Source organism: Aspergillus japonicus, assembly GCF_003184785.1.
Source record: "Aspergillus japonicus CBS 114.51 unplaced genomic scaffold BO86scaffold_78, whole genome shotgun sequence".
Lineage (NCBI taxonomy): Eukaryota > Fungi > Ascomycota > Eurotiomycetes > Eurotiales > Aspergillaceae > Aspergillus > Aspergillus japonicus.
Genome location: NW_020291715.1, coordinates 58749 through 85004, shown reverse-complemented (window position 1 = coordinate 85004; position 26256 = coordinate 58749). Strand labels below are relative to the sequence as shown.

The window sequence follows — 26256 nt, the reverse complement described above, 5'->3', positions numbered from 1 at the left end:
GCTGCGCCCGGTACCGTTCCATTCCGGATCCACAATTTTGGCGCTGACTGGACGTGCAGACAATGAGATTGATCGGTGACGAACTTCGTAGCGGTGTCACCTTGGGTGGAGTGGCAGTGGATACAGTGCACTGATTGGTTGGCAGCTAGCAAGTTCACATTGATCTACCAGGCTGGTTGAGTCGTGACGATTCTATATTTAGGGGCCGAGTGTCATGCTCGTCGAACTGAGAGTTTGACACAACAACAAAACAGCAATAGTCTACCTACTAGTCTGAACTGCGCTGTTGATCCCTTATCAAGACCAAGATGCAGAGCACCCAGATCAATTTACTCGATTATCTACGTGCGAGAACGCAGGTAGATCTGGATACGTTTGATGTGACCGGTATGGGTCTCCCGATGATGCTGTGACAGAGAACAGTGGTTGAACTTCCTGTAGTGGCAAAAGAGTTTGAACAATGCGTTGATTGCACTTCAAATCAGGTAAGACTGGGTGCCACAACGAGATGTCTCTCTCATACTGAAAGTCAAAACATAGTATGAGTACTATACGGAACTCGCCAAGGAGGGCAGACGCGTTGTTCTCGACAAAGCTATCGAACTCGCTGCTAGTCTCCATCAACAATATCCCACTGTCACGCGGGAGGAACTGACGATAGAGATCGGGGTAAGTCAAGCAGAGGTTGTTGACTGTACAGGCTGATGAAGCATCCAGGCCATTCTTCTGGCAATCAATGTTCGACCTTTCGTGACGGGAAACATCCACCTCATGGTCAACCCTAACTACGCCTACGATCAGCGCAAGACCGTGGAGGCCGCAAAAAGTGAGTTTTGCATGGACTGCTTTGACCGGCGCTGACTATATCTCGCGGACAGGACTGCATCGTCTGTTCCATGAGATTGACCCAGACTTCGATCCCTCCCGTCTGGTGCTGAAGGTCGCTGCCACCTGGGAGGGGTTGCAGGCGTGCCGGGAGCTGCGGTATTCACGTATTCAGACCTTGGCAACCACCCTGTTCACAATGGAGCAGGCCATCCTGGCCGGAGAAGCTGGCTGCGTCTCCATCTCTCCTTTTGTGCATGAGCTGAAAGCAATTTTTGAGCCCAGCTATAAGGGCGCAGATCCATTACTGCTGTTGTGTGTCCAGGCCCAGCAGTGGTATCGGCAGGAGTCGTTGCCGACCAAGGTCAAGGCATGTGCGACCATCGGATTGAACGAGATCTTGCAGCTGGCCGGTGTGGCAGCATTTACCCTGGTCCCGGATGACCTGAAATTGCTACAGTCCAGCCACAAGGGGGTGGACGAGGTGCAAAGCTTGTCATTGTTCCAGGATAGGGAGGTCATGCAAGATACGCTTGCCTACCCGTCTTACATCAACGATGAAGCCGGGTATCGCCTGGCTTTTGCGAGAGTAGAGGAAGGCCGTGCTCAGTTGAAACTTGGGCAGGTAGGTGACTCTGGACTGTGGAAAAGGCTCAGGAACTGCGTACTGATCTTCCTTCTAGGCGATCAACATCTTCTGTGATTTTCAAACTAAGGCCGAGCAATTGGTTCGGGACGCGACGCGTGCGTGAGCATTGCATAAGAGTATTTTTAGGACAGTATTTGACTACCTCATTTCGCAGAATGCAACGAGTATGCTACTTTCTCTCTGTGATTTTATTCTCTGTAGGATCTACTCGTAGTTTACAGTTTGCTATAATCCCATTGGCAATGCGCTCGGTCGGGTCATTGTGGATGATGTCCTTATGCGACTGAGCCGTGACTGTGACTGTGATGCGGTTGCATCAGTCACCATGTGGGGTTGTGTACGTTGTGCGAGGTTCCACACAGCCGTGAGCGCGAGCGCATCACGAAGATTGTGCAACATGAAACGAGGTCTCAGTTCTCCAGAGCACATAACCAGAGCTGACTCCACCCCTAATCCAGCCCAGGAGCTGAAAGTCTCACCCTGAGCGTCGTACAGAACGGATCGCCGCAGTGTCCGATAAATAGATGCATCTAGTACCACGTTATACAGATGAACCAGTTCCCAGCGGCCAGACACTGTTCTTACGGCAGAGTATACAACCCAGGTTGAGGTTCGTCATGAAACTCCAGCAAGTCTTGGTACCCGGACTGGCGGCGCTGCCACTGCCAGTACCCGAGCTATTGGGTAGAAATGTGAACTATCTATTCACTTTGTATGTCGTTCATTCCTCCCTTGTACAAGATCGTAATCGTAGCCCTAAATGGGCCGGGACCTGACTTGAGCGACGGGAACAGTGGCGATTCCTACACCACCACCGGTTTCAATGTGTCGGCTGAGCAGCCAGCCGTGGGGAATCCGATGGGGAATCCGGAGTTAGGTGTGTTTCCTTTTTTCTCTAGGGGTTTGTTTTCGACGTGATGAATGTTCCCCCCCAGTCCAGCCCACTGATCACTGATCCAAGACGGGTGAAGGCCAAGGCACCGCCTCCGATGGAATCAACTGGGTCGGGTATCTAACCACCCACTTTAACCACACCTTAACATTTAGCTATAACCTGGCGGTGTATGGAGCTACGATCGATAATGAGGTGATTCCGAATGAGCCGGGGGATGTGGTGAGTCAGGTTCGGGAGATGTTTGGAAGGCATTACTGTCGAGGAGCGGCAGGGACTACACCCGATGCTTGGACGGAGGTTGCAGATGCAGCGCTGTTTGTGATTTGGGTGGGGATCAATGAGTACGTCCCTTCACTATTTCCGTCGTCCATACGTCTTAATTGTTTGATCATGTACGAGTTATGTGTGGTTGGGGATGTTTGCCAGTCCGATTTCCAATCCGCCTGCCCCTACCCTATCCTACCCTTGCCTTGCAGATGTTACTCGGGCAAACCAGTCAATGCACAAACTTACACAACCATGAATTCAATTGGGTGGATGACAGTGTACAATTCAGCTACCTCTCTCCCAACCCCCTCCTACAACTCACCGCTGCACTGGACACGTACTCTCGGCTGTTGACAGAACTGCACGACTGCGGCGCCCGGCGCTTTCTGGTCATGAATGTGCCCCCGACCACCCGCACGCCAAACATGCTGACTCACAGTCCGAGACGACGCGCTCGCCATCTGACTACTGTCCACTTATTCAATCTGTTATTGGAGCGGATGGTGAAGCGGTGGGCCGGGGGATTTCCGGATGTACGTCACCCCTCTGCATTCCCGTTGGGTTGGAAAGCTATTGATGTACGCATTGCTAATCGGTTATGCTTGTTGTGCCACCGTGACTGCAGGCGACGATGACGCTCTTCGACGTGTTTGCTTTTATGAATGCGGTCCTGGATGACCCCAAGCGGTATGGGTTCCGGGATGGAACGTGTATGGACGAGGAGGGTTGTGTGTGGTGGGATGATTTTCATCCGAGGTCGGAGTTTCATTTCGTTCTGGCGAGGCAGTTGGAGGGATTGCTCGACGGTGGTTTGGATTGAGGCCGTTGGGTGTGTAGCTGATAAGGCGGAAAGTAGCACTTGAGACTGGCTGGCATGGTACGGGTCTGCATTGTCGTACTATGAGACTCACAGCAGTGATGTTGAAATGTTCAATTGTAGAGGCAAGAACTGAGTGCGGGTTGCTGCTGAAGTGGAGGAGGTGATATCTGTGATATCTATGAGTACTACCTGTACCTTGAGCCGACAATCCTCAGCAAAACTGATACTGTTAAACGTACTACATTCAACATGGCTGACACTGTTAACGTTCTAACGTACCTCCGTTCCACGACCCAGCTTGACCTGGATAGTCTGGATCTCGAAGGTATGCTTGTTTCTTGATTCTTAGCTATTGATGCTAAAGCATCTCAGCTGCCCGTAACGGAGGTCTCGATGGGCCGTGGACAGATGCCACCTCCAACCCAGTATGTGCCTCTCCTGACACCAGTGAAAGACATACTAAAAGTTAAGGATATAGGCAGAATCATACTTCCAAGTCCAAAAGGAGGAGAACAAGGATCTGGTCGCGCAGGCGATTGACATTGCCCAAGATCTCCATCAGAAGTACCCAGGCGTAACGCTCGCCGAGCTTCGGGTTGAGATCGCTGTACGTTTCGCATTCTCCGCCGTGCTTCAATTAAGTCTTACCAACTCGTGGAATAGACCGCTCTACTGGCCAAACGAGTCCTCCCGTACATCACCGGCGCCGTCCATGTCATGGTCAACCCATGCCATGCCTTCTCCACTACGAAAGTGATTCAGACGTGTCTGCGTAAGTGCCACCACCTTCCACACGCCCCATAGAATCCACATTGATCGCGCATGAAAAGGATACCACGAGATCTTCCACCACATCGACCCGCATTTCGACCCCTCGCGCCTCGTCATCAAAATCTCCGCGACCTTCGAGGGACTGAAGGCCTGCCATGCGCTGCGGGCAAAGAACATCCAAACCCTCGCCACCACCATCTTCACGATGGAGCAAGCGGTCCTCGCCGGCGAAGCGGGGTGTGTGTCGATCTCGCCGTTTGTGCACGAGCTGAAGGCTGGCTTCGATGATACGTTCGTTCTTTCCAACCCCTCATGTACCCTTGTTGCATTCTTTGTCGATGGTTAGCAGGCACGGGTGACCTGGAGAGATGGGCTAACCAAGCGAGAGCAGATACAAAGATCAAGATCCCCTCCTCGACCTCTGCGTCCAGGCCCAAGAGTACTACGTCCAGCACGGGATCTCCACCCGTGTCAAGGCTTGCAGCTGCATGTCCGTCGAGGAGATCCTGCAGTTGGCTGGGGTGGCGGCCCATACGATCCCGCCGGAGGACCTGGAGAGACTGGCTGGGATGAACGAGGCGGTTGACTCGCTAGAGAAGAAATCCTTGTTTCGGTCGAATGCTTCTGTGGCGTTGCAACAGCAGCTGCCTCGCAGCTATATCGAGAATGAAGCCGGTTATCGGGTGCATTTTGCGGCGAGTGATGGGGGACGAGGCCAGGCTCGGCTGTTCCAGGTTCGTTTCCTACGTGTCGGTGGTTGGCTTTGGTGGTTGACTAATGACACTGTCCAGGCTATTGCAATCTTCGCGGATTTTCAGCATAAGGTGGAGAGAGTCATGGGAGGGCAATAGAAGGTTGGCTGATGGCGATGGTTCGGCTAGATTCAATGGGAAATTCTCGCGGGAATGAACCGTTCTTGGAAATTGTTGAGTTAGGGCTATCTCTGGTAGCATCCAACACCGATATCTAGTGAAAGCTGGATAGCATTCTGCCTTTACAACACATCCCCTGTAAAGTCTACCACGATAACCTGGCCAACTAGAGGATGTAGCTCCCTTCCCAGTCCCAAGTGAACCGGATCGCTGGAGACGTAGTAGTCCCGATCCTCAGGCGACTCGAACTCAGCTACGAACCCGTGGGTAATCCCATGCTGGGCCAGTGTTATCATCTGAGCACTTGACAGCCTCGGACCTAGGGCACTCACTTGCATTCCCTCGGGTGAATGATCCTTGCCACCCCGGAAGGAGACGATGTAGGGCTGTCCGGTCGTGGGGTGAATGCATCGATGCTTCAGGGCGAGAACGTCCTTGCAGGCCTAGACCAGCAGCCAGACTAAGTAATGCTTGACTTCTGCAGGTAGTTATCGTTTGGGTGCAAGTGGGAACCCACCTGATTGACCACCTCTCGTGTCAGGCCAGTCTTGAACTGAAAGAGCACGATGTGAGTGACGACCATGATTGCTTGCCGGGGCAGGCCAACTCTCCAGGAAATCGATAAGCGCTGTATATTCATCACCTTGCTTGCTGAGCCGGCGCGTAAATTTATAGCCCCTGTCCCCTGGTCAATCACGATTATCAATCCGCCGGGCCACGTCAATCCCCCGGATCAACGGACAAGCAAACATCTTCACCACCGTGACGGACATATTTAAAAGCCGCTTGTATCCAGGACAGCTCCAGCCTATCCATCTGAGCCAGTGACTTGATATTAACCAGGTGCACCTCCCCAGCAAACACCCTATCAATCAACCGCCAACCAACCAGACCACTTATCCAACAAACACACAACCCATTGACAAGCAACAATGCCGGAATGGCAAACACAGCACACCACCGCCCCCCTCCCCACCCCCTCCGACCTTTCCTCTTCTTTTTCGCTGCGCGCCCCTCCCGCCACTGACCTGTGGGCCTCGCCCCCGGGCACCTGCATCTTCACCGCCCCGTTCATCTACCAGGCGATGCCCTTGGCCTCCTTCCGAGGGGCCCGCGTCACCATCGCCGCGGGGCTAGCTGAAAAACCCTACGCCCAGGCCGGCCTGGCTCTGCTGCTCCCGCAGTCCGACGGCCAACGCAGATGGGTGAAAACCGGTCTCGAGGTTCTGGAGGGTAGGCGGGTCCTGGCGACGGTGGGGCGGGATCGGTGGCCGGATTGTAGTCTTGTGCCGGCGGATCATGAACTGGGTAGGGTGACGATGGAATTGATACGTCAGGAGAACAATCTTATCGTTAGCCGCGTGAAGCGGACGGAAAATGGGGAGGGTGAGAGGGAGGTTCTCCGTGAGTTGGGGTGGGTGTTTGCTCCGTCAATTGGAGATTTGATTCAGGAGGAGTGCTGGGTTGGGGTCTTTGTTGCGAATCCGTCTGGTGAGGCGGATGCTTTTGATGTGTGGTTTGAAGGGCTGGCTGTGGAGGGAATGGAGGATGGGCTTTGATCTCTAGCCTAGAATTGTTCACATTGGGACGCAGAGGGCTATGCTATTCTATGCTATGGATGCTGTCTAGCTGTCTACGCATGCTGCTACGGCACGTCTTCAATTCCAGCAGCAATGGTCTCCTCCAGACTAATCCAACCCGGCTGGCCGTAGAATTCGCGCAGTAGATCCTCTGCGCGGCGCGAGGGGAGGATCTCACTTGCATCGCGGCCTTCGTTGGCAGGCGGGTCGGGGATTAGGGCATTGTCTGGACGCAGCCGGCGGAGGATGCTGACCACGTCCGTCCAGTTGAACTCCGATGCAAATGCGAAAATGCGTTCTCCTTTCACGGCGGGACTGAGTAGTGCAATGACATGCAGTCGCGCCGTGTCTTCGACGTTGACGTACCATTCTGCTCGTAGAGCCGGTGAGGATGGAGAGTACTGGGGCGAATTGCTTTCGCATCTGGGCCGAAAGACTTACGTGGAGGGAACTCGTCCATGACCGAGCCGTCGCCGCGTAGGAGATTTCTCATACGGATCATACTCGATCCTGCGATTTGAGGGTGCAGGACCCGTCCGAACTACCTGCGGTTAGACTCTGCAAGCGCTGGTGGTTTTGGGTTGTTTACGTTGGAGTTCGGGACGACGGTACTGAACTCGAACCGGGGCTTGCGCTCCCTCACCCATCGCCAGCCCTCACGCTCTTGTTCGGTTTTGGCGGCGGAGTAGATATGATATGCTCTCGTCTCGGGCGGCGTTGATTCATCCCAGGCGGCGTGGACGGAGACCTCGTTCCATGTATCTGTCTCACACTTACATTCAGAAGAACAACTTCACCAGAGAGGCAGGAGACCTACTCTCATCGACTATGGTCTTCTGACCTGGCGTCGGGAGCAGCGCCGCCGTAGATGACGATGTCAGCACGAAGCGCGTCACAGATTGTTGACTGGCGGCGGCTTCCAGGAGGTGAATTGTCGCTCTCTTGACCCATGGGATCACCGCATTGGGGTCAGAATTGAAGGACATGTCGGATGCCTGGATTAGATGTCGTGTCTTAGCACGGTTCTGAGACATGTCGAATGGCTTGACATACGACATGCAGCACTCCAGAAACATTTTGCATCGCACGACGACACATGTCCAGCTCGTCCAGCATCGGAATTATGATGCTCTCAAAGCGCCCTTCCCCGTAACGCTCCGTAAAGTATCTATCCAGCCAGGGCTTTGCCGTGCGAACCGTCCCGCGGACCTTGTAGCCTCGCTGGAGCAGGATGTCGATGGTATGCGACGCGATGTAGCCGTTTGCTCCGGTGACCAGGATCAGGGAGCCTGGGGGGATGACGTAGTCTGTTGAGTGCAGCATGTTTCTTCTTTGTTGTATAGTAGCGAACGCTGGATTTGTGTCGAGGAGAAGTGCTGGATGGGCTGAGTGTATGCAGCTGCTTCTTTATCTACGTCGTCGAACACAGGATCGACTATGTGAGGTCAACTGATCTCAAGCTATTACGATATCATCTCATAGACAAATCACTCTGTGAAGGTGTCTCCACGTGCCACTGACCTGCATTGAAGCCTTACCATCCCCTCCCTCCCAGCCCTAAAAAGAGCGTGGTGACCCGAATGTTTGTGCTGATCAAACATCTGCGATTGACTCCGATCCGCCAGCTGGTCCAACTGTCTGGGCAGGCGCAGCATGTGATGCTCAGCTCCTGGGTGGAAGTGAAATGTGCTATAGCGTAACCCAGAATATATTCACTGAGTCCTCCACACTTGAGCAGCGGTTTCTCTCCGTGACTATCAACCCAACCTCAGTCACCACATCCAGCATGACAGAGATTCCAAGCAGAAGACCCGGGGTCCAGACCGTCTCCAAGGAAACTCCTCTCGAGGAGATCATCGCGATCCTCAAGCGTGATGGCTGCTTGGTTGTGAAGGAGCTCGTTTCCCCCGCAGACGTCGACCAGGTCAACCAGGATGTCCAGGAGAGACTCCACCGCGATCTCGAATGGAACGGCAGCTTTTTTCCGAGTAAGAGTCTCTCCACAGCCTCAAATGAGTTTACCTGCTGACACCGATGGTGGTAGAGGAAACCCGACGGGCCCCCTCGATGATCGCCCTCAGTCCCACTTACACCCGCACCCAGGTGATGAACCCCCTCTTCCAGGCCGTCTGCGCGCACTTCCTCACCACGCGCAGCGTGTTCTGGTGGGGCGACCAGCAGAAGGAGTCCGTGTCCAAGCCGTACGTGACCTCGTGCACGGGGATCGAGGTCGGGCCCGGGGCCCAGGCCCAGCCGCTGCACCGCGACTCGTACATCAACCACAACATCCTGCCGGAGATCGAGGCATGGGACGATGAACGCGACCAGACCCGCGAGACAGCGCTGGGCATGATGGTCGCGGGGTGCAAAGTCACCAAAGAGAATGGGGGGACGCAATTCATCCTGGGGAGTCATTTTTGGTAAGCCTTTCCCGTCTGGCTGGTCGAAAGACAACACGATAAGCAACCGGATTGGTAACTTTTCATTCTCTTGCTTGTGTATGCATAGGGGAACCCACCGCACGACGCCGCCCGATGTGCGGGACTGTGTCGTGGCTGAGCTGGACAAGGGTGATGCTCTGATCATGTTCTCCTCCCTCTACCACGGAGGTGGGGCCAACACCAGCCGCGAAGAACGCCGCATCGCGTACGCCACCTTCGCTGTGCGCGGCTACCTCCGCCAGGAAGAGAATCAGTACCTGGCGGTGCCGCGGGAGGTGGTGCAGCGGTACGACCATGCGACCCAGCGGTTTATCGGGTATTCCATGAGTGATCCGGCCTGTGGGTATGTGGAGGAACTCAGTCCGTTCTATCTGCTTCATCCGGAGTTGTTGCAGGATGCTAGACCACAGGACTTTTGAGGGGTGCGATGGGTGTGTGTTGGCTGGGTTCGGCATTGTATGGACTTCAGAAGGGCCCCAGGGCAGGGGAGACAGAAACAGGACCAAGGCTTCTGACAAGAACTTCAGGAGAATAGGTGGTTGGCCCACCCAGGAGTATGATTTGAGCCCCGTCCCCTGCCCTCGCCGCGTCGGACTTAGGGCTTGAGATAAGAAGCGGGGAACGGGGTCCTTGCTACCGTCACGATGAATAGATCTTTGTTCTCAGGCACCTGGGACTTTATCTGAGCTCTCTTCATGGTGACCTTCGGTATATCCATAAAGAACCAGTCTTGTTTCTTCCAGCCTTGTCTGCGATGCTCTGGAAAGATAGTTTAGCTGTTGCAATGGGTAACAAGGCATAGTGTAGGTTGATTGTGTGATGCCGCAGCCTACCTTTCTATCCTCACCCGGGACCAACCGATCCTGCAATTCAATCTCTTTCAGTAGGAGTGTGAGAGGCTTGCGTAGAACAGACGGGTCTCAATGCACAAAGAGTCACTAAGAAAGGACAGTAGGGATTCATCATCACAGGCAAGGTGTATCTTTGTGTCAAGCAAAGGCCATTGAGCAGACCCCGTCCCCCTTTCTTCCGATTCATCCACACCAGAGTCAAAGATTATCCCAAATTTTAAAACGTGCTCATGAATATAAATACCCGCTGCAGAGCCCACTTCATCCCATCCAATCCATCAACCCACACACACAATCACCAACCGCAACCATCGTGATCGTTCTGCTATTCCAAGCTCTCTACCGGTTGTCACGCAACCGCAACCGCAACCGCAACAGCAACATGGCCAAACCTTACGAGACGGGCGCCGGGGTCTATTTCTGGGGCCCCTATGATGGTTGGATGCAAGAGCAATGCCCCATCAAGCCCAATGCCGAGCACAAGAAGGTGCGCAGCATGGCGGCGGCGGCCTCTACCTCCATGCTTGAAGGGTCGTGGGGCAAGAAGAAACAAGAGGAGGAGGAGGAGGAGGAGGAGGAGGAGAAGGGGAAGCCACCTTTTGTATATCACGGGCAAGAAGTGAGCTTGGCCTTCATTTCCGAGATCGTGAACTTGCTGGAGAAGAATAATATCTCCCTTCATGTGATTAACGATGCCATGTGGCGGTTCTACGGCTGCCAGAATCGCATCAACACCATTGACCTGGTCATCCCCGCGGCTTACCTTGAGGATGCTGTCAAGGTCTTGCGCGCAGCCAAATTCGACGATGACCATCCCCGATGCATCGGTCACTTGGAGGTGACGATGAAAGAGACCAACGAGCACGACCGCAGCGGCAAATGCAGGACTCAAGAAACGCCTTTCATCGGGGCCCCCTGCCCCTACCTGTGGAATTTGCGAGCGCGGTGGCTCGACGCCTGGTGGGTGCCAGACCATGTCTTCCACTTGCAGCCGGCCCCCGGACAAGAGCGCCACGTCGATCTCAACCTGTTCTGCCACGAGGAGTACTTCTTCCATCTCCCGTTGCCGGGTTCGACCCGGGGGAGCTACTACGAGCAGGCGCAAACACCCATCTACCTCGACTCGACCGACGTCGCCCTTGAACGGGAGGTGGAAGAACCCTATGCGGTCAAGCTCCTGTACCCCGCGCGCATGGTGGAGGCTCTGGTCCGGCTCAGCTTCCAGGATCGGTACTTGTACAGCCACCTATCACAGCGTTTGTCGGAAGGGCATGGGTGGACCGAGTGGGATCGCACCCTCCTCGATATCTTCTGCTCCATCACGGGCCGCACCGGGGAGGAGGAAGCCCGCCGACAGGTAAGAGCTCCTTGGCCCCGACTCATGGTCAACAAGGCCTTGGTCGAGGTGGATGATGACCACCTCGAGGAGGCGCTGCTCACCCTGAAGGGGCTGAAGCCCCACTGGTTCCGACTGGAGGACTTTCACCCCCTTTTCCAGGATTACCTGCAAGCCCTATTTCTCGCGAGAGGAAACGGCGGACCATGTAAGCCCTCGCCCCCCCAGCTGGAGCAGGGGCAAGATCAAGAGCAACCCAGCCCGTATCCTCGCGAATGGCTCGAGCACTGTCCCATTCGTGAGGATTTCCAGCACTGCACTGCCTTTCCGGTGTTGAATGACTTTGCATGGCGCTTCAAAGAGGCCGGATTCTTCCCCAGGGCCTCTCCTTTCTACCGCGAGAAGACGACCCGGGCCATCAGGGCGCTCAACCACCCACAACCCCCCATCTCTCCGGACGAGGGTTTTTTCCAGCGTCCCGGATGGTGGCAGCATGACGAACACATAAGTGTCGAAAGGCAAAGGCATGCAAAGCAGCATGCGCGGACCGATCCATGGTCCCGACACTACCGTCCTTGGCCTTAGTCGGCTCGCGAGCTCCTCCCCTGCCCTAGTCTAGTCTTTTCTTATATCACCCAGCAACTCGTCAGTCGAGTTGTTGATTTCATAATCTACAGTACAGCCTATGATTTCACTTGCCGGTGCCGATAATCCCCAAGGATGAGTGTAGTGTTTGTGTCGGAACGAACAGAACACGAGATTGATTGAAAAGAATCAAGTCCCTTAATCCCGAAATCCACAATCTTCCAGCTCAGCACGCCTTGTACGGTTCAAATAGCCATCCGAAAAATAAACAGATAGACACACAGACAAACAGACAGCCAGCCCCAAAGAAAACCAGAAAGGAAACCAGAAGGTAATACCCTCAAGCAAAGACAGTGTTCCATAGCCAACTAACACACGCCCAGAGCAGGACAGTCGCAACACCAGAACCAATAAGGACATAATCCCCCTCAACAGCATCACCCCTTCCTTCAATCCGGTATTCCCGAGCGAGCCCCTCCATTTCATCCCGAGTCAATCCGGCGTCACTGTACGGTTCCCTGGGATTGATCTGCGGCATACGGGTCATGTTGCTCACAGATGGTCGGGGATCGAGTTGATCGATAGGGACCATGACGATGGGTATCGGATCACCGAAAAACCTGGCTTGCAACTGCCCATCCACGCTGCTATAGTTGGATTTACTCTCGAAGGCGTCGCGCAGGGCAAGCACGTTTTCCCAGGTGTCGATCATGACGACAAATTCCCTCTGCGACATGCCGGTCTCCTAGTTAGCCATTGCTGGGAGGCGAAAGGTCATCGGGACGACCGGGGACTTGGAAGGAACTCTCCCGAACGCGATTCGGGGCATGTGGGTTTGCCAGACTCTCCACTGCCAGTTCTCCGATCACCACTAGCTCCGTGCTCCTGAGTTGGTGGGAATTCCCGCTCAGTGCCACGATTGTGCCCAACATGTTTCCAAGAAAGAGGTTCATGTGAACTACGTACGAGCCTTCGGCCGCCATTTCGTGGTTCCGAGTCTTGAAAGACGAGCAAAAACTGGTAGGAAAGAGCTTGGAAACCGAGGACAGAATGCACGAAAAAGGGATAATGAGATAGGTCGACGACGATGCTGGGGATAGAGATGCTCGTGGGCACGCTGGCGGCCTTTTCAACCCCAGCGACTTCCCTTCTGTCAACGGCAGTTTCTGACAAGAACGAGAAATTCAAGTACCGACGTCTCACAGCCATTTTCCATCTTCGCGAATTGTGGGATGGGAAATGGCATTCGCTGCCCACCTCAAGATGACTCTCCGAGACATTCCAGGATGCCACCGCGAGCGATTCGCCTGGCTCACGAACAACGCACATCGAGCCGTTTGCCTACCCCGCTTCCCTATTCACCGCAAAAGTCAAGACTTGTGCTTCTGAAATGATGACTGCATTGTGAGCTCGTGCGAAAAGCCATTTCTCAGTCCAAGGTGCCACCAGCTGGAGACGAGGAGGTCGAGAAGAGAGCAGCGCGCGGTCGAAAGCTGGAGCACAGTGTGCCAGCCAGCCCTCTCTCCTGGCGTCTCCATCCAAGGTCTACCGACCGACCGACCGATGTCTTTTCTTTCTGGAGGCGAGCTTGAGGATTGATGGTCAAGATGAAGTTGAAACCAAGCATTTGCACTAGAATGTGCACGAGATCACTCATCAAACTCAGTCTAGTGTGGATCTCATATCCGCGATCTGTGTGCATCCGGTCGGGGGGGGCGTGGTGGGAATCGTGGAAACCAGAGATCGCTCACGTTGCGGGGTAAGGGGCGACGCAGCGTATCGACTGGACGTGAATGACCGGGGTGGCACACATTTGCACATGAGCCCATACATGGATCTCGAATGAGGGTCACACCGCAATTTCCCCCACACACAGCCAATCTGAAGGCATATCTGCTGAGCTGGGTCGGTTGTGTCACAATGGTCGTCAGCAAAACGGGCGTCAATGACAGCGATGACGATGACAACGACGTTTGATGTGCGGAAGACGGATGACCGGAAAGCCTTTCCCCGCCAATGCAGCCAAACTTGTACGCGATCCAGTCGCTTGAATTAGCTAGGTGCTTGTGATGCGTACTGCCTCTGATGCCTGGGGAGCGACACGGATTTGTTGGGCCGTAAGGATGGATTTCCAGGACCCTGGCAAGGATCACCTGGATTGATGAGTGGTCTGGACCTCCAGTCAATCAGTCATGCCCAGCGAGAGCGAGTAGGGATCGTGGCTCGCAACCAAGGAAGCGCATTTGTTTGTTTACAATCGGGCCCGCGGCCACGTCAATGGGCGGGATCGAAATCATGGTCGGACGTTGTACCCGCCTGAAGGGACCGGAGAGACCGTCCCAACAGGTTCATCAGTGTCTCCATTCTTTCGATGATTGGCAGTGCACTGGGGTAGAGGTAGAGGAGGTGAATCTCCAGTAGAGTGTGAGGGTGTAGCGAGGTGAGTTTGGCCTGGCCATGGACGCAGGATCGTTGGATGGGACCGGTATTTCGATGGGGTCGCACGTTTCTGGCCTGATCAGGTCAATTCGCTGGATGGATTTCTCGGTCTGTGGGGTTTGGATTTCGAAGGCGTTTGAGCTTGTTGTATAGTACATGCTGTCGATGTTTGTCAACATGGCGGAACAATAGAGACTTGGGGGATGGCCTGATCAAGAATGGCAGAATCTTCACTCACTAGGAAAGTCACCGCAGCTTGAGAAGAAGAACGAACGGGGTAATCGACCGCCGTATATTCGGTCTGGTTTGGAGCAGAGCATGATGTGTGGTTCCTGTACCTCGGAGGTGTACCTCGTAGGTGTCTCCGTACCAACTCGGTAGTCCGCGAGCGAGCGAAAGGGACATTGGAGCGCTACGCCACCGCTGAGTCAGCGGGAATGACTGAGCCACAGGCTCCGAGCTCAGCCACGGGCTCCCTTCATCTTCATACCTGTACTACGGACCTGAGCAGCGCGAGAAATGAGAGATAAGAAATGAGAACTAAGGTATCATCGAGCAACAGGACGACACCCGGATCTTATACTCTGACCTTCGTGCCTTGTGTATAGTTAAGCTATAAGCTATACTGTGTAAGCTATAGGCTAATAGCCAGGCTAAGATATGCTACAGTAGTATCAATCATCAATCGGGTGACTAAGTCCGGCCCGGGCGGTAAGTAACTGCCTATTACTACCTAGTTAGTACTACCTAGTAAGCTGAACTTCCCCCGGTCGGCATCATCATCATCATCATCTTCTTCTTCTTCTTCTTCTTCTTCTTCATCTTCTGCCCCTTTCTCACTCCTCGAAACTATGGATACCACTACCCCACTCATCGGGGGCTGCTTATGCCAAAAGATCACCTATCGCGTGGATCTCCCCCCCACCGAACCCGTCCCCAAGGTACGGTAGTAGTGTCCAGTCACTTCCCCCCCCTGCCCCCCCTCCCAGCTTCCACTCCATGAGTCTCCCTCTAATCCTTCTTTCCCCAACCTTCTAGATCATCCTCTGCCACTGCACCAGCTGCAAGCGCTACACCGGCTCCGCCTTCTCCTCCAACCTCGTCGTCCCCACGGCTGCCCTGATCTTCACCACCGGCACCCCCAAGCTGTATCTCGGCCACAGCGACCGTGGCCCCCCCGTGCGCCGGCAATTCTGCGCGGACTGCGGTACCCCCTTCACCTCGCAGCCGGGCGACAACGACGAGATCATCATCCTCAAGACGGGGACGTTGGACGAGGCCAGTCGCCTGCGCTGTGGGGAGGTGGGCCTGGCGATTTGGGGTCGGAGTAAGGATACGTGGCTGGATCAGATTGGCCAGGTGCGGTGCTTGGAGACGAGTATGGGGTAGAGATCTCCTGGAGTAGAATGCACATAGGGTGGACATGAGACGGGTGTATAGAACCAGTAGAGTCTAGCAGGAAGTGTGATACGGAGACTGTGATAGGGGATGGGCGTAGTCGGCCTCCACCATAGGTAGTGTCCCGCATGCAACAGTGCCGTCCTGGTGCGTAGTAAGTCTTATTATGATTGTTATTATTCGCCAAATCGCTCTCTACACGTCGTACAGTCCGCAGTCCTCTCGCCCCGTCCCCTACAGTCGCACCGACTTCTCCTGCGCGCGCTCCAGCACCCACCCCGCCAGATCATCCGCATACCTCTGCCGGTTCTCCGGCAGATCCGCATGCAGGATATGGCTCCAGCCCTCGTAGGACACAAACTTCTTCTGGGTGGCCGGCACCCGCGCCGTCTGCTGGTCGAACCAGCGCTTGCTGAGGTCGTGGCTGGTGCATTGATCGCCGGTGCCGTGAACGACCAGCACCGACTGCACCCCGGGGGAGAGCACCAGCGTGCCCGCGGTGAGGGCGGCGGCGCGGTCGAGCATGTTGGCAAACATCTCCAGCGTGCCCGTCAGGTGGTTGAGCGGGTCGTTCTTCACCTGCGCCTGCACGGCCGGGTCGCGCACCAGATTCTCGATCGCCATCTTCTGCGTCAGCTGGAAGTGGGGGAGGAGACGGCCGGCCAGCCGGCCGGTGAAGACGAGGAGGGAGCTGGGCGTCTGCTCCGGCGTCAGGCCGATGTACGGCGCCTCGAGCATGATGCCCCGCAGCGAGGCCACCAGCGGTTGGTATTGTGGGGTGGAGGCGAGGGTCGCCACGAGCCCTCCCCCCATGGAATGGCCGCTGATGAAGACGGGGATGTCGGTCGGGGCGACCTGCTGCTGCTGGGCTGTGATGAAGGCGGCCATGTCGGCGAGGATGGCCGGTGTCGGCCCCGTGTTGCCGCGGTCGGCTTTGCGGTGCACCGATCGGCCCCAGCCCCGTTGGTCGATCCCCGCGCAATGAATGCCGTGGCGCGCCAGGGCGGGGAAGAGGTCGAAGTAGTTGTTGATGTGGTCGCTGAAGCCATGGAAATGGACGAGTTTGGCGAGGGGAGGGGTGGTGGTGGGCTGTGTGAATGAGTAAGGTGTTCTGCATGTAACTCCATATATATACTGGTCTATACTGTGTATATACTGCAGTACAGAGATGGGGCAGAACTCACCGACCAGGTCTTTTGGTAGACCTCCGCTCCATCCGGCAGACGAAAGGTCCCCTCGGTGATGGTGACGTCGGCCATGATCTATCGCTAATCTAGATCTAGATCGATCACAGATTGGTCGGGTAATTTGACCAGATAGCGATCAACGTTGGGAATTTCCCCACAAGGCGGATTGTGGTTGGAATGTGGAATGAATGTGGGGGGAAGCGAGAGTTAAGCATAGGGAAAGAGAGAAAAAGAGAAAGAGAAAGCGAGGAGCGGAGCAACTTTTAGTTACTGCCAACTGGACTCGTCCACTTGGCCAGTCTATGTGTCCAGTTGCCAACCGGCGGGCTTCTCCCTCGGCTGCGATGCATGCATCCATCACATGGCCGGTACGGAGTACAATACACGGAGTACCTACTCGTACCTACTATGTACAGTACTGTACCTGTCCCTGAGGTACGGGGCGCTAAGTTACCTGTGCTTATTGTGCGGTTCAACAGCAGTACGTCTCAAGATTGGTAGTCTGCTGACTTGTGAAATATACATACGGAGTGCAGTACCTATAGTATAATTCCAGAGAACGGGTTATGTAAGCTATAAGTGCACAGTTGAGTCACGTGTTGGGATCCAGCCCTGCTCGGCCAGGATATATACTCCGTGCTATACAAAGGGATCATCTACAGAGTAACTTACACGTACGGTCAGCTAACTACCTAAGTTATTCTATAAACTCAACTAGAAGATGGACCAAACTGACTACCACCCTAGAGCCAGCTCTACTCATCGCCAAGTGAGGGGTTGCATGAAACCTCTAAGCGAATCTGACAGGTCCATTCCCACCTTCGGCCACGCGACTCAATCCAGCATTTTGTACTCCGTACCGAGTCCCGAGTCAGACAGCCGACGATGCAAGGGTCGCCATCCCCTATATTGTGCCTGGTTCTCAGGTTGCTCAACCCATTATCCCATTGCGGCTATACGCAACCTTAATCCGACGTTTATCCTCCACTCCCACCCAGTTATTCTTGACACCACCACGGATATGATCTATCACCTCGTCATGTCCCTGTCGATCGCGATACATCGCAAGCCCCTATCCCCCCACTCCCTGGTCTTCTCCCCGAAACAGCCTCTGCAGAAATATTCATCAGGTCGCCCGTCCGCTGCGACCATGGCCATGATTCCAAATCTCGTCCGCCACCCATCACGTCTGCAGCCCATCACCTGCAGCCGCCATCGCCGATACGATCTGTATCGCATCGCCTCTCAACATGTCATCCGCACCCACGGAGGGTGATTTCGACCATCCTAACCAGCAGCTCCGACGATCGGTCATCATTGCCTTGCCGTTTGCCTTCGCTCTCTCGACCATTGCGGTGCTGCTGCGCTTGGTGGCGCGCAGAGTCAACGGCACGCGCCTGTACCTGGACGACTATCTGATTATCGTTGCGCTGGTATGCACTCGCCTCTCCTCTCTCAAACCAGACCACCGATTAACCCGTGGTCTAGATCTTCAAATATGGCTGTTCAATCGGGGTCGTCATTCGTAGGTCTACATGGCCCAGCTGATCGCTGCTTCTAACCCTTCTCCTGGCAAGCAGTCCTCTGGAACGGTCTGGGATCCCACATCACCATGATCCCGCAGAAGAACCTGGACGTCTACTTCCAGGTCAGCCCCCACTCCCCCCTCGCCTCATCCTGCCTCTCCCCCACCTCGATCTGACCCAGACAGATCGGCTGGTCCAACGGTTTTGTCTACCCGCTGTGCATCGCGTTCATCAAACTCTCCATCCTGGCCTCGTACAAACGCCTCTTCGCGGCGCGGGGCATGTCCCTGGCCGTGACCCTCGTGGCCGTCGCTGTCATTTGCTGGGTGGTGGGCGTCAGCATCGCGGGAGTGCTGTCCTGCGTCCCCGTGGCCAAGTTCTGGCACCGCGAGATCCCCGGCCGCTGCATCGACCCGGCGACCTTCTACTACGGCCAGCAGATCCCCAACATCGTCACGGACGTGGTGCTGCTGGTGATGCCGCTGAAGAGTGTCTGGGCGCTGCCGATCGCCAAGACGCAGCGCGCGTTGCTGTCGGGGGTGTTCTTGGTGGGGGTGTTGTATGTGCTCCCTTGATTCCCGGCGGATATTTGGTGTGTGCTAAACGGTTCTGGTGCAGAACGCTAGTCTTCGATATCGTGCGCTTGGTCGCGATGATTCATATCACCGAGATTGGACCGGATATCACCTGTAGGTGACTCTTATTATACATGAGTGAGAGGGTGTGGTGTGGTGGCTAACCTGTCTCGATGCGAGCAGACAACCAAGCCCCCGTGGCGGTGTGGACGTGCACGGAAGCCGCGGTGGGTATCATCGCCGCCTGTCTCTCGCATCTGCGGCCCTTGTTCCACCTCAGGGCCAGCAGCAGCCGGCTCTGGCGCCAGCCCAGTCCCGAGATGCGCAGGCGCGAGCTGAATCCCCCGCCCGAGGAGGGGTTCTCGACCGATGACACCTTGTTTGACCCGTGGGGCACACAGCATAGTGGGTTTACGGGGCATAGTGTTTGTGTGGAGTCGGGAAAGTAGCCTGCTCGAGGGGGGAGTGGAGGATAGTCGTCAGGGGGGGAGGGGGGTTGGGGTCTGTTGGTGAGATTTACTGTCGATGTATATACTACCCTTCGTGACTCTCATTCATACGATCTTTAGCACTTTCACACGTACACGCTCCCTATCTCGAACGCTGCACTTTCTACCCTCATACCCCGACTGCACCAACACAGTCCTATCTCAATCATCAGCCCTTACCCGAATCACCCCCTCCGCAAACCGCGTCAACCGCTCCCACCCATCCCCCGTAACAAGAAACGTATCCGACCCCTGGACACACGCACCCCCCACCCCAGGGACAAGAAGATTCACCTCCAGCGCAAGCACCATCCCCGCCTGCAACATCCGCTCCTCCGTCTCCTCGAGGAAAAACAGCTCATGCGGCCCCAGCCCTACGGAATGCCCAATCCGCCCTGGGAGATACGCCCTGTACCCTCGCCGCTCATACCCGCGTTGCGCAGTGCGGTACAACTCCCGCACCGCCGTGCCGGGGCACACGCGCTGCAGAACCTCCATCCGGATCTCCGAAGCAGCCTGCATCGCCCGCTGTTGCGCGCGATTCACATCCCCGACCCAAGCCGTCCGCTCCAGCTCCGCGTGCATGCCGTTGGCCACCGTCCACACGAACACGGAGACGCTCTCTCCGGGCACCGGGACCCGGGGCGTCGGATTATCGCATCCGAACGACTGCCGCGGACCCGAGAGCACCCACGCCGCCAACCCGCTGTTGACCCCGCCCTCCAAGGACCCGAAGTCACAGATCTCGATATCAGGGTACTGTGCTGCCCAGTGTGTGTGCATGGTCTGCAGTGCGGCGAGGACGGCGTCCCGTTCGGTGGTGGAAGGCTGCGCGAGGGCGGCGACGGCGGCTTCCATGCCGTGGTCTGCGAGGGTGGCTGCGATGCGCGTGTGGGCGATCTCGTCGGGGTCTTTGACGGCCCTGCAGGCGTGGAGGAGGGGGGTGCAGTTGGCGAGGTTGGCGGTCGGGAGGGTGTGGCGGAGCAGGGTGTACTGGGTCATGGGGAGGCCGTCGTGCTCGATGCCGATGGTCGGGTGCTCGGGGAGGTCACAGCGGTCCAGGAGGGTGGCCAGCGCCGCGGGCCAGGTTAGCGCCAGGGTCGGAGTTTGCCCCCAGGTTCCGTACAGGTGGATGTTGGGCGTCCACGCGCTGGACCTGGCGTGCGAGTTGCGGAGGGCGTGCACCAGGAGGATTGGGGCGGATTGCTGGGAGACGATGACGAGGACAGGGTCGGAGTAGATGATCGGGTTGAAGCCAGAGAGGTAGAAGGTGGAGGTGGGTTGCGTGCAGATGATGGCGTCGAGGCTGTGGGCTGTCATTTGTGATTGGAGGCGCTGCACGCGGGGTGGTTGAGAGGCCATGATAAGTAGTAGGGGAATGGGGATATGGGGATATATTCGGGCTTAGGGCTGTCGTACGGTACAGATGGGTCACGGTGGTTGCCGGTGGAACCTATATGTCTCTCGTTCACATCGCTGAAGATGTGTGCGTGCCTCGTCTTCTCTAGACGAGGCAACATCTCAAACATGTTGAAGGACTAGGTGTATTTACCAACTTCCCGAAAACGCGAGTCAAAGTAGTGAGAGACGGTGGCGTGTTGTGGTCCCGAGTTCATATTTGGTGGGGAGGGGGATAGCATAGCATGAGGTCGACGGATGATTAGCTGTGGTTCATAAAGACAACAATTTGCCCCCAACAACAAGCAGTCTCCATGGTGTAGTGGTTATCACGTGGGTCTCATATGCAAATATGACTTGGAAGTCGCACTTCCAGGACATCCCAAGGCCGGGAGTTCGATCCTCCCTGGGGACATGTCTTTTTGTCTTCCGTCCCAGTTGACATGCCACTATTCCCACATCCGCATCACCACATCGTCCTATCCTGAATCAATCCCACCCCTGCTCCCGATGATGACGATTTATTTTTCTCTACTTACCGACAGAAAGACCCCAACCCCCCGACACATACTGACCAAGAACTTGGGCACTATTGAAGCTTGTTTGAGCCCATGTCTCAAATGCCCCTGAGTTGTCACCAGGCATTGACTGGTCGAGTCCTGTGCACTTGAACCATCTGCAACCCACCACTGCAGAGGGTTCTTTTCAGTGGTCTGACCCCAGGCTGGCCTCTTCAACCACCGTATCGCGCTGTATACAACAACACCGTCACAGTTCTTCAAAAGATAAGCAAGGACGAAGGAATCTGAACGGCGGAAAAAACGGGTGGTATTAGGCGAGGTCTGCCGTCTGCTCTTCACCCTTACCCCTCCCTCCAATGCAGTCTTGCAGTACATGTGGCACACTCGAAGTAAGACAATCGCAAGCATACATTATTCGACCGTCAGCATCAGACCATCCTGAACTCGGCGATCTCCGACGGAGGAATTGACCCCCGGTCGTACATTTGAAGCCTCATTTGTCGCAGCTGGCGACAACCAAGCCCGAGCAAATATCCATGAAGACACTCTGATCACATTAGACTTTTCAACGGGGCAGAAAGACTGCGTCGAGGTCCGTGCCCTAAGGGTGCAGGAATCCAAGACATCAAATTAGGGCTCCCGGTCAAGGCCTAGACCGGTCAACTGGCAGCAGCGTGAAATAGGAACAGTACAGGACACGGGGAAATTAGCATCACCTTGACCCCCTTTGTAAGATAGCCGGTGGAAAGGAGGAGATATGACTCTATTCTTTCAGGGCTGACTGAAACTCAGCGTGTATTTATATAGAGCCAATGGTCGTGGGGGATGCAGTATTGATCAGGTCCCATATCGAAGCCCTGCTCCTCAGCTCCTCTCCTATAGCTCTTCAAACGCGCTCCTCGAACAGATTACCATGTCCACTACCCACTTTCTATACTTCCACTGCCCAGAGGCGGGACTTGCCTTTCGCGCGAAGCTCCTCACCGAAGAGAACCCGGACGTGGCCTCGCAACTGATCACCCAACTGCCCCTGCAGAGCACTCTGGGCCACGTCGTGATCTCCGGCGAAGCCTTCTGGCTGCCGACGCGCATCGTGCATCTGGGCCGTGACCATATGGTTCAGAGACACCCGGGGGCCGTCTATCTCAACGCCGTCGGGGGCTCGTTGTGCCTGACCTACGGGAGTGTCACCGAGAGCGCGCCAGTGAACAAAGTGGCCGACGTCGAGGAGGCAGACCGGCACACCCTTAGCCAGCTGGGCCGTTTGGTGTATGAGAAGACCGTCAGCAGCGCGCGACACACCCTGCTCACCATTCACATTGCTCTCCATGCACCCACCCCGAGCAGATACAACCTCAAGCTCACTGCCGAAAACCACTACCACCACCATGGACATGAATACTCCCGCCCACTCGACAAGCCCCTTCCGACCACCTCCAAGTCCCAAACATGGCACTCAGCCCACACCACCATCACAACCCAAACGAACACCATCTGGCTCCACCTCCCCGCCAGCATCCAGAAAATCACATGGGGCATCATCCCCAGCGGCGCGGGCACCGGCAACCAGTACTTCTCCGTCCTCGTGCATCTCAAATCCTTCCTCCTGCACCTGGGCTGCGACGTGCTCTACCGCCTGCTCAAGATCTCGCGGTACCCCGACACCCCCCTCGGCGTGCTGCAGCGCATGACCCGCGAGTTTTTGTCGGCGAATTTCAATACCTTCGAGATGCTGGGGGATCTTGGGCTGGACGAGATGGGGGTCATTGGGGAGGTGTATCTGCGGGGGATTGGGGCGGTGGCCTGCAAAGAGGAGTATCGGGTGTTGACCGGGGCGTTGTTCACGTTCGTCTGCCGCATGCATCGCTGGGTGCATTTTGTTTTCCCGTGGAATTTGGGGGTGGCGTTTCCGCACCGCCGCGTGGAGGAGATTTTGGGGATTGCGGAGGTGGTTGCAGGTGGGAGTCTTGAGGTCGGGATGGAGGATGTGGAGTGTGGCGAGGAGTCGGAGGTGGAGGTCGAGGTAGGGGAAGGAGTGGGTGGGAGGTTCAATCCGATGGAGGTGAAGGGTGTGGTTGAGAGGGTGGAGGAGGCGCCGGTTTGATATATCGTGTCAATGCAGGGATGAAAGGCTACAGCTATGGTTCGCGGGTGCGCTACTTGTTTTTTCACATTATCAGATTGTTCTGTTGCTGTATTTGTTGTATAAATGGTTATCTTATCTTATTTTAATATTTGGTTCTAGGTATGGACGCATCATCCAGTACTTCTTGTTGCGTAGCTGAAGAAGCACAGTGAGAATGGAAATGTAACCCGCTCTGGTCTTCAATGCAGATGACGGATCAAGGTGGTCCTGATACCTCACGCCGCATAAATCAGGCTTCAGATCTGACTATCAAGTGATGCTTACCGGTGCTGCACTGTACACCTGTGAAAACCCACACCCCGTCGAAGCTGTATCGCCACCTAATGTAAACCTAATCATTTATACAACACTCCTAATGCTCACACAGCGAGAACGAGCCCGTCTCAAACGCCCCATTCTGCTTATCCTGAAACGTACTCCGCTCCTCCATCAACTCCAACCGATACGCCTTCGCCTCCTCCATGGTCATCGACCCCTGTGCCAACGCCCCCTGGTCACCCGCCCACTCCGCCTGTTGCGGCGGCACATTAGCCGTGGAGATCACCCGACGGTGCGGGTCGATCAGGAACAGCGCCAGGATCTTGCGGTGGCCCGGCTTCGTGGGGTCCGCCAGCGCGAACGGGGCCACGCGGTGCTGCACGGTGTTCGGGAAAGTGACCAGGCGCCCCTCGTTGCAGACCACGCTGCCCAGGTCCTGCGTGAAGTGCTCGCTGTCGTTGTGGCCGTCGACGTCCGAGCCGAACCCGTACACCGCGTGGATGAATTCGTGCCGGTCCTGCTCGTAGCCCATATCGTAGATTGTTTGGGCCCGATGGCGGAAGGCGAGGCGGCTTTCCGTGATGTTCGCGCTGTCGTAGTAGTAGATCGCCGTGGCGCAGATGCGTTCATTCTACACCATGGAAGTGAGCTTTAGCATTACGTGATACGGAAGCGAGAAGGGGGGAGGGGACGTACCAGCTGCCCTTCAATGTGCCAGGACCCTCCTTCGTAGGTCGGCTTCTCGGGCGTCAGTTCGATGTTGGCCAGCTTGACGATCACCTGCAGTCCTGTCTCGCGGAACTTCTCGCGCAGATCCATCGGCCCCTCGTAGGAGACCTTAGGAGGCACGAAGGTGGGTCGAGGCTCGGGGAGCTTCATGGGACGCGCCTTCCACCATGCATCCGAGCGCTGCTGATAGTCGTCCTCATAGCCCTCCTCGTCTTCCCTCTCGCTCTCCCATTTCGGCTCCGGGGTCGAGCGGTCCAGGTACTCCACGCGGTCGTAGAGGATGCGGGCATTCTCGTGCTGCCGGGTTCGGGTCAAGCTTTTGTTCCACTGCGGGATGGCACGGGCGATGACGTTCTCGACGACCGCGTACAGGTTCTGATGGCGCTGCGGGTGGAGGTTGTTGATGTACGAGACGATGCGGCAGTCGTCGTTGTCAGAAAACTCCACGTCGCACGGAAGCCATTGGAACCGCTGGCTGTAGACCTTGTAGCCCGATGACCGCCAGCGCCAGTGCGAATCGTGGCCCTGGCCTTTGGATCCCTCGTCCGAGGGCACGGGCAGCACATCCCCTCGGCCGAGGTGCTCGAGGCAGTTGGCGACGGTCATGGTGCGGTCCGGCAGGATGCGCGTGCGGCCGTAGACGAGTGGAAATAGCGAGGGATGCACTAAATCGAGGACCTTGTTGTCTGAGCCTGGATGGTAGTCTTTGGCATCCTCGGGGATGTCTTCTAATGGGGCTACGACGTCCCGCAGTGCCTGCTGAAGATCCTTGGGGATGGCTGTGTCCGACCGGACGACCCCTACGTGATCGAAAACGACGAACGTCCCCTCCTCCTGCAGGACCTTCGCTTTCCACCTCATCTCGGCAATGATCGCGTCGATCATGGTGGGGGTAACGTCTTGCCCGGACTCGGCGATCTCCTGGCGCCACTTGGCCGTGATTTCCTCGTCGAATACCTGAGCGGGGGTTAGTTTGCGTTTCTCTCGGAGTGGCTGGTGATTTACCTTGCGGTCCCAGTCGGGCTTCTCGGAGATGGTGTTCATGATTTGCAGCATGAGGATCTCGCGGTGGACGAGGAGATTGCTGAGCGGATTGTTAGTCGGCGACGGCTACATTTGTAGTGGTACTTGGGTTGTAGATGCCTACCCGATGTAGCCGTCATAGATATCTTTGCTATCGAGTGCATTGGGCAGTGTCACCCTTTTCAAGGAATATTTAACCTGGGTTTATTAGCTTGGGAGTTGGAACATGATCAGGTGCTGGGTGAGGCACAATACCGGAACTGGGTGGTTCAATGGGAGGCCGTAGCCTGGGAGCTCGATCCGTGCAGGTGAAGTGGTCATGGCTGCTGCAATGCTGGTAAAAAAACGAGTGTACATGTGATGGAGTTGTGGTCGTAAGGATTTACTGCTCAAGAGCCATCGAGCTGGTCGTTGCATGTTTTTATCAGTAGAAGGTCGAAGTCCTGAGGCAGGAACCGGTGTTCGGTGGGGGGTTGCTGCCTTGACGCCTTGACCCCTTTTTGTGGTGGAGCTCTCTGCCTGCCAGGCACCCTCAGGCACCTCCAGGCACCTCCAGGCACCTCCAGGCACCTCCAGGCACCTGCAGGCACCACTCGGCCCTGGTGGGCCGCCAAGGATCGATGGATGAATACCTGTCGATTCAGGCACCCAAGCACCCAGGCACCCAAGCACCCAG

At 55.9% G+C, this 26256-nt stretch overlaps 16 protein-coding genes and 1 non-coding gene across 17 annotated transcripts; 10 read left to right on the top strand and 7 right to left on the bottom strand.

Annotated features, from left to right (window-relative positions):
* Positions 1-308: 308 nt before the first annotated feature.
* On the top strand, positions 309-1577 carry BO86DRAFT_323704 (aldolase; the record flags this gene model as incomplete). Its single annotated transcript, XM_025668432.1, has 5 exons — positions 309-409; positions 576-669; positions 718-826; positions 912-1450; positions 1509-1577. 5 exons carry the CDS (start codon positions 309-311, stop codon positions 1575-1577), a joined length of 912 nt encoding a protein of 303 aa, XP_025523118.1.
* A 611-nt stretch (positions 1578-2188) lies between these two features.
* Positions 2189-3456, top strand: BO86DRAFT_323763 (SGNH/GDSL hydrolase family protein; the record flags this gene model as incomplete). Its single annotated transcript, XM_025668438.1, has 4 exons — positions 2189-2351; positions 2446-2710; positions 2914-3169; positions 3262-3456. The coding sequence occupies 4 exons, from the start codon at positions 2189-2191 to the stop codon at positions 3454-3456; spliced, it is 879 nt and encodes a 292-aa protein (XP_025523117.1).
* Positions 3457-3705: 249 nt separating this feature from the next.
* BO86DRAFT_403934 (transaldolase) lies at positions 3706-5078 on the top strand (the record flags this gene model as incomplete). Its single annotated transcript, XM_025673966.1, has 7 exons — positions 3706-3781; positions 3829-3881; positions 3935-4063; positions 4120-4228; positions 4287-4518; positions 4619-4961; positions 5019-5078. 7 exons carry the CDS (start codon positions 3706-3708, stop codon positions 5076-5078), a joined length of 1002 nt encoding a protein of 333 aa, XP_025523116.1.
* Positions 5079-5221: 143 nt separating this feature from the next.
* BO86DRAFT_323850 (Dabb family protein) lies at positions 5222-5682 on the bottom strand (the record flags this gene model as incomplete). The annotated part of the gene is made up of 3 exons (XM_025668443.1): positions 5222-5377; positions 5432-5542; positions 5617-5682. 3 exons carry the CDS (start codon positions 5680-5682, stop codon positions 5222-5224), a joined length of 333 nt encoding a protein of 110 aa, XP_025523115.1.
* Positions 5683-6031: 349 nt separating this feature from the next.
* BO86DRAFT_422568 (uncharacterized protein) lies at positions 6032-6658 on the top strand (the record flags this gene model as incomplete). Its single annotated transcript, XM_025675350.1, has 2 exons — positions 6032-6503; positions 6540-6658. The coding sequence occupies 2 exons, from the start codon at positions 6032-6034 to the stop codon at positions 6656-6658; spliced, it is 591 nt and encodes a 196-aa protein (XP_025523114.1).
* An 86-nt stretch (positions 6659-6744) lies between these two features.
* Positions 6745-8002, bottom strand: BO86DRAFT_323707 (aldehyde reductase II; the record flags this gene model as incomplete). Its single annotated transcript, XM_025668434.1, has 5 exons — positions 6745-7052; positions 7121-7220; positions 7269-7441; positions 7497-7674; positions 7733-8002. 5 exons carry the CDS (start codon positions 8000-8002, stop codon positions 6745-6747), a joined length of 1029 nt encoding a protein of 342 aa, XP_025523113.1.
* Positions 8003-8465: 463 nt separating this feature from the next.
* Positions 8466-9539, top strand: BO86DRAFT_323705 (phytanoyl-CoA dioxygenase family protein; the record flags this gene model as incomplete). Its single annotated transcript, XM_025668433.1, has 3 exons — positions 8466-8667; positions 8724-9099; positions 9188-9539. The coding sequence occupies 3 exons, from the start codon at positions 8466-8468 to the stop codon at positions 9537-9539; spliced, it is 930 nt and encodes a 309-aa protein (XP_025523112.1).
* An 814-nt stretch (positions 9540-10353) lies between these two features.
* BO86DRAFT_383199 (uncharacterized protein) lies at positions 10354-11892 on the top strand (the record flags this gene model as incomplete). Its single annotated transcript, XM_025670829.1, has 1 exon — positions 10354-11892. One exon carries the CDS (start codon positions 10354-10356, stop codon positions 11890-11892), a length of 1539 nt encoding a protein of 512 aa, XP_025523111.1.
* Positions 11893-12232: 340 nt separating this feature from the next.
* On the bottom strand, positions 12233-13101 carry BO86DRAFT_403928 (uncharacterized protein; the record flags this gene model as incomplete). The annotated part of the gene is made up of 2 exons (XM_025673965.1): positions 12233-12619; positions 12859-13101. 2 exons carry the CDS (start codon positions 13099-13101, stop codon positions 12233-12235), a joined length of 630 nt encoding a protein of 209 aa, XP_025523110.1.
* A 295-nt stretch (positions 13102-13396) lies between these two features.
* BO86DRAFT_226076 (uncharacterized protein) lies at positions 13397-14301 on the bottom strand. The gene is made up of 2 exons (XM_025666960.1): positions 14123-14301; positions 13397-14062 (listed from the first exon to the last, which is right to left on the bottom strand). The coding sequence occupies exons 1-2, from the start codon at positions 14187-14189 to the stop codon at positions 13572-13574; spliced, it is 558 nt and encodes a 185-aa protein (XP_025523109.1). The 5' UTR covers positions 14190-14301; the 3' UTR covers positions 13397-13571.
* An 881-nt stretch (positions 14302-15182) lies between these two features.
* BO86DRAFT_323743 (GFA family protein) lies at positions 15183-15720 on the top strand (the record flags this gene model as incomplete). Its single annotated transcript, XM_025668436.1, has 2 exons — positions 15183-15272; positions 15370-15720. 2 exons carry the CDS (start codon positions 15183-15185, stop codon positions 15718-15720), a joined length of 441 nt encoding a protein of 146 aa, XP_025523108.1.
* Positions 15721-15963: 243 nt separating this feature from the next.
* On the bottom strand, positions 15964-16988 carry BO86DRAFT_323708 (acylglycerol lipase; the record flags this gene model as incomplete). Its single annotated transcript, XM_025668435.1, has 2 exons — positions 15964-16818; positions 16914-16988. 2 exons carry the CDS (start codon positions 16986-16988, stop codon positions 15964-15966), a joined length of 930 nt encoding a protein of 309 aa, XP_025523107.1.
* A 909-nt stretch (positions 16989-17897) lies between these two features.
* On the top strand, positions 17898-19466 carry BO86DRAFT_371263 (uncharacterized protein; the record flags this gene model as incomplete). The annotated part of the gene is made up of 6 exons (XM_025670313.1): positions 17898-18349; positions 18405-18441; positions 18497-18564; positions 18628-19001; positions 19061-19131; positions 19201-19466. Exons 1-6 carry the CDS (start codon positions 18167-18169, stop codon positions 19464-19466), a joined length of 999 nt encoding a protein of 332 aa, XP_025523106.1. The 5' UTR covers positions 17898-18166.
* Positions 19467-19561: 95 nt separating this feature from the next.
* BO86DRAFT_392862 (M24 family metallopeptidase) lies at positions 19562-21153 on the bottom strand. The gene has a single exon (XM_025672901.1). The coding sequence runs from the start codon at positions 20865-20867 to the stop codon at positions 19668-19670; it is 1200 nt and encodes a 399-aa protein (XP_025523105.1). The 5' UTR covers positions 20868-21153; the 3' UTR covers positions 19562-19667.
* Positions 21154-21211: 58 nt separating this feature from the next.
* BO86DRAFT_t285 lies at positions 21212-21318 on the top strand. The gene has a single exon. It is a non-coding gene; the product is annotated as a tRNA-Met (tRNA).
* Positions 21319-22337: 1019 nt separating this feature from the next.
* BO86DRAFT_413308 (uncharacterized protein) lies at positions 22338-23528 on the top strand (the record flags this gene model as incomplete). Its single annotated transcript, XM_025674728.1, has 1 exon — positions 22338-23528. The coding sequence occupies one exon, from the start codon at positions 22338-22340 to the stop codon at positions 23526-23528; it is 1191 nt and encodes a 396-aa protein (XP_025523104.1).
* A 394-nt stretch (positions 23529-23922) lies between these two features.
* On the bottom strand, positions 23923-25901 carry BO86DRAFT_422562 (DUF4246 domain-containing protein; the record flags this gene model as incomplete). The annotated part of the gene is made up of 5 exons (XM_025675349.1): positions 23923-24459; positions 24525-25514; positions 25563-25641; positions 25705-25778; positions 25836-25901. 5 exons carry the CDS (start codon positions 25899-25901, stop codon positions 23923-23925), a joined length of 1746 nt encoding a protein of 581 aa, XP_025523103.1.
* Between the last annotated feature and the right edge of the window lie 355 nt (positions 25902-26256).

What these genes read in the sequence shown, in the direction of transcription:
- BO86DRAFT_226076 (XM_025666960.1), bottom strand. Translation starts at nt 14,189, where the DNA reads ATGATTTCGATCCCGCCCATTGACGTGGCCGCGGGCCCGATTGTAAAC. An exon ending in CAAACAAATGCGCTTCCTTG is followed by an intron (nt 14,063 to 14,122) that starts GTTGCGAGCCAC and finishes CTGGAGGTCCAG; the next exon opens with ACCACTCATCAATCCAGGTG.
- BO86DRAFT_392862 (XM_025672901.1), bottom strand. Translation starts at nt 20,867, where the DNA reads ATGGCCTCTCAACCACCCCGCGTGCAGCGCCTCCAATCACAAATGACA.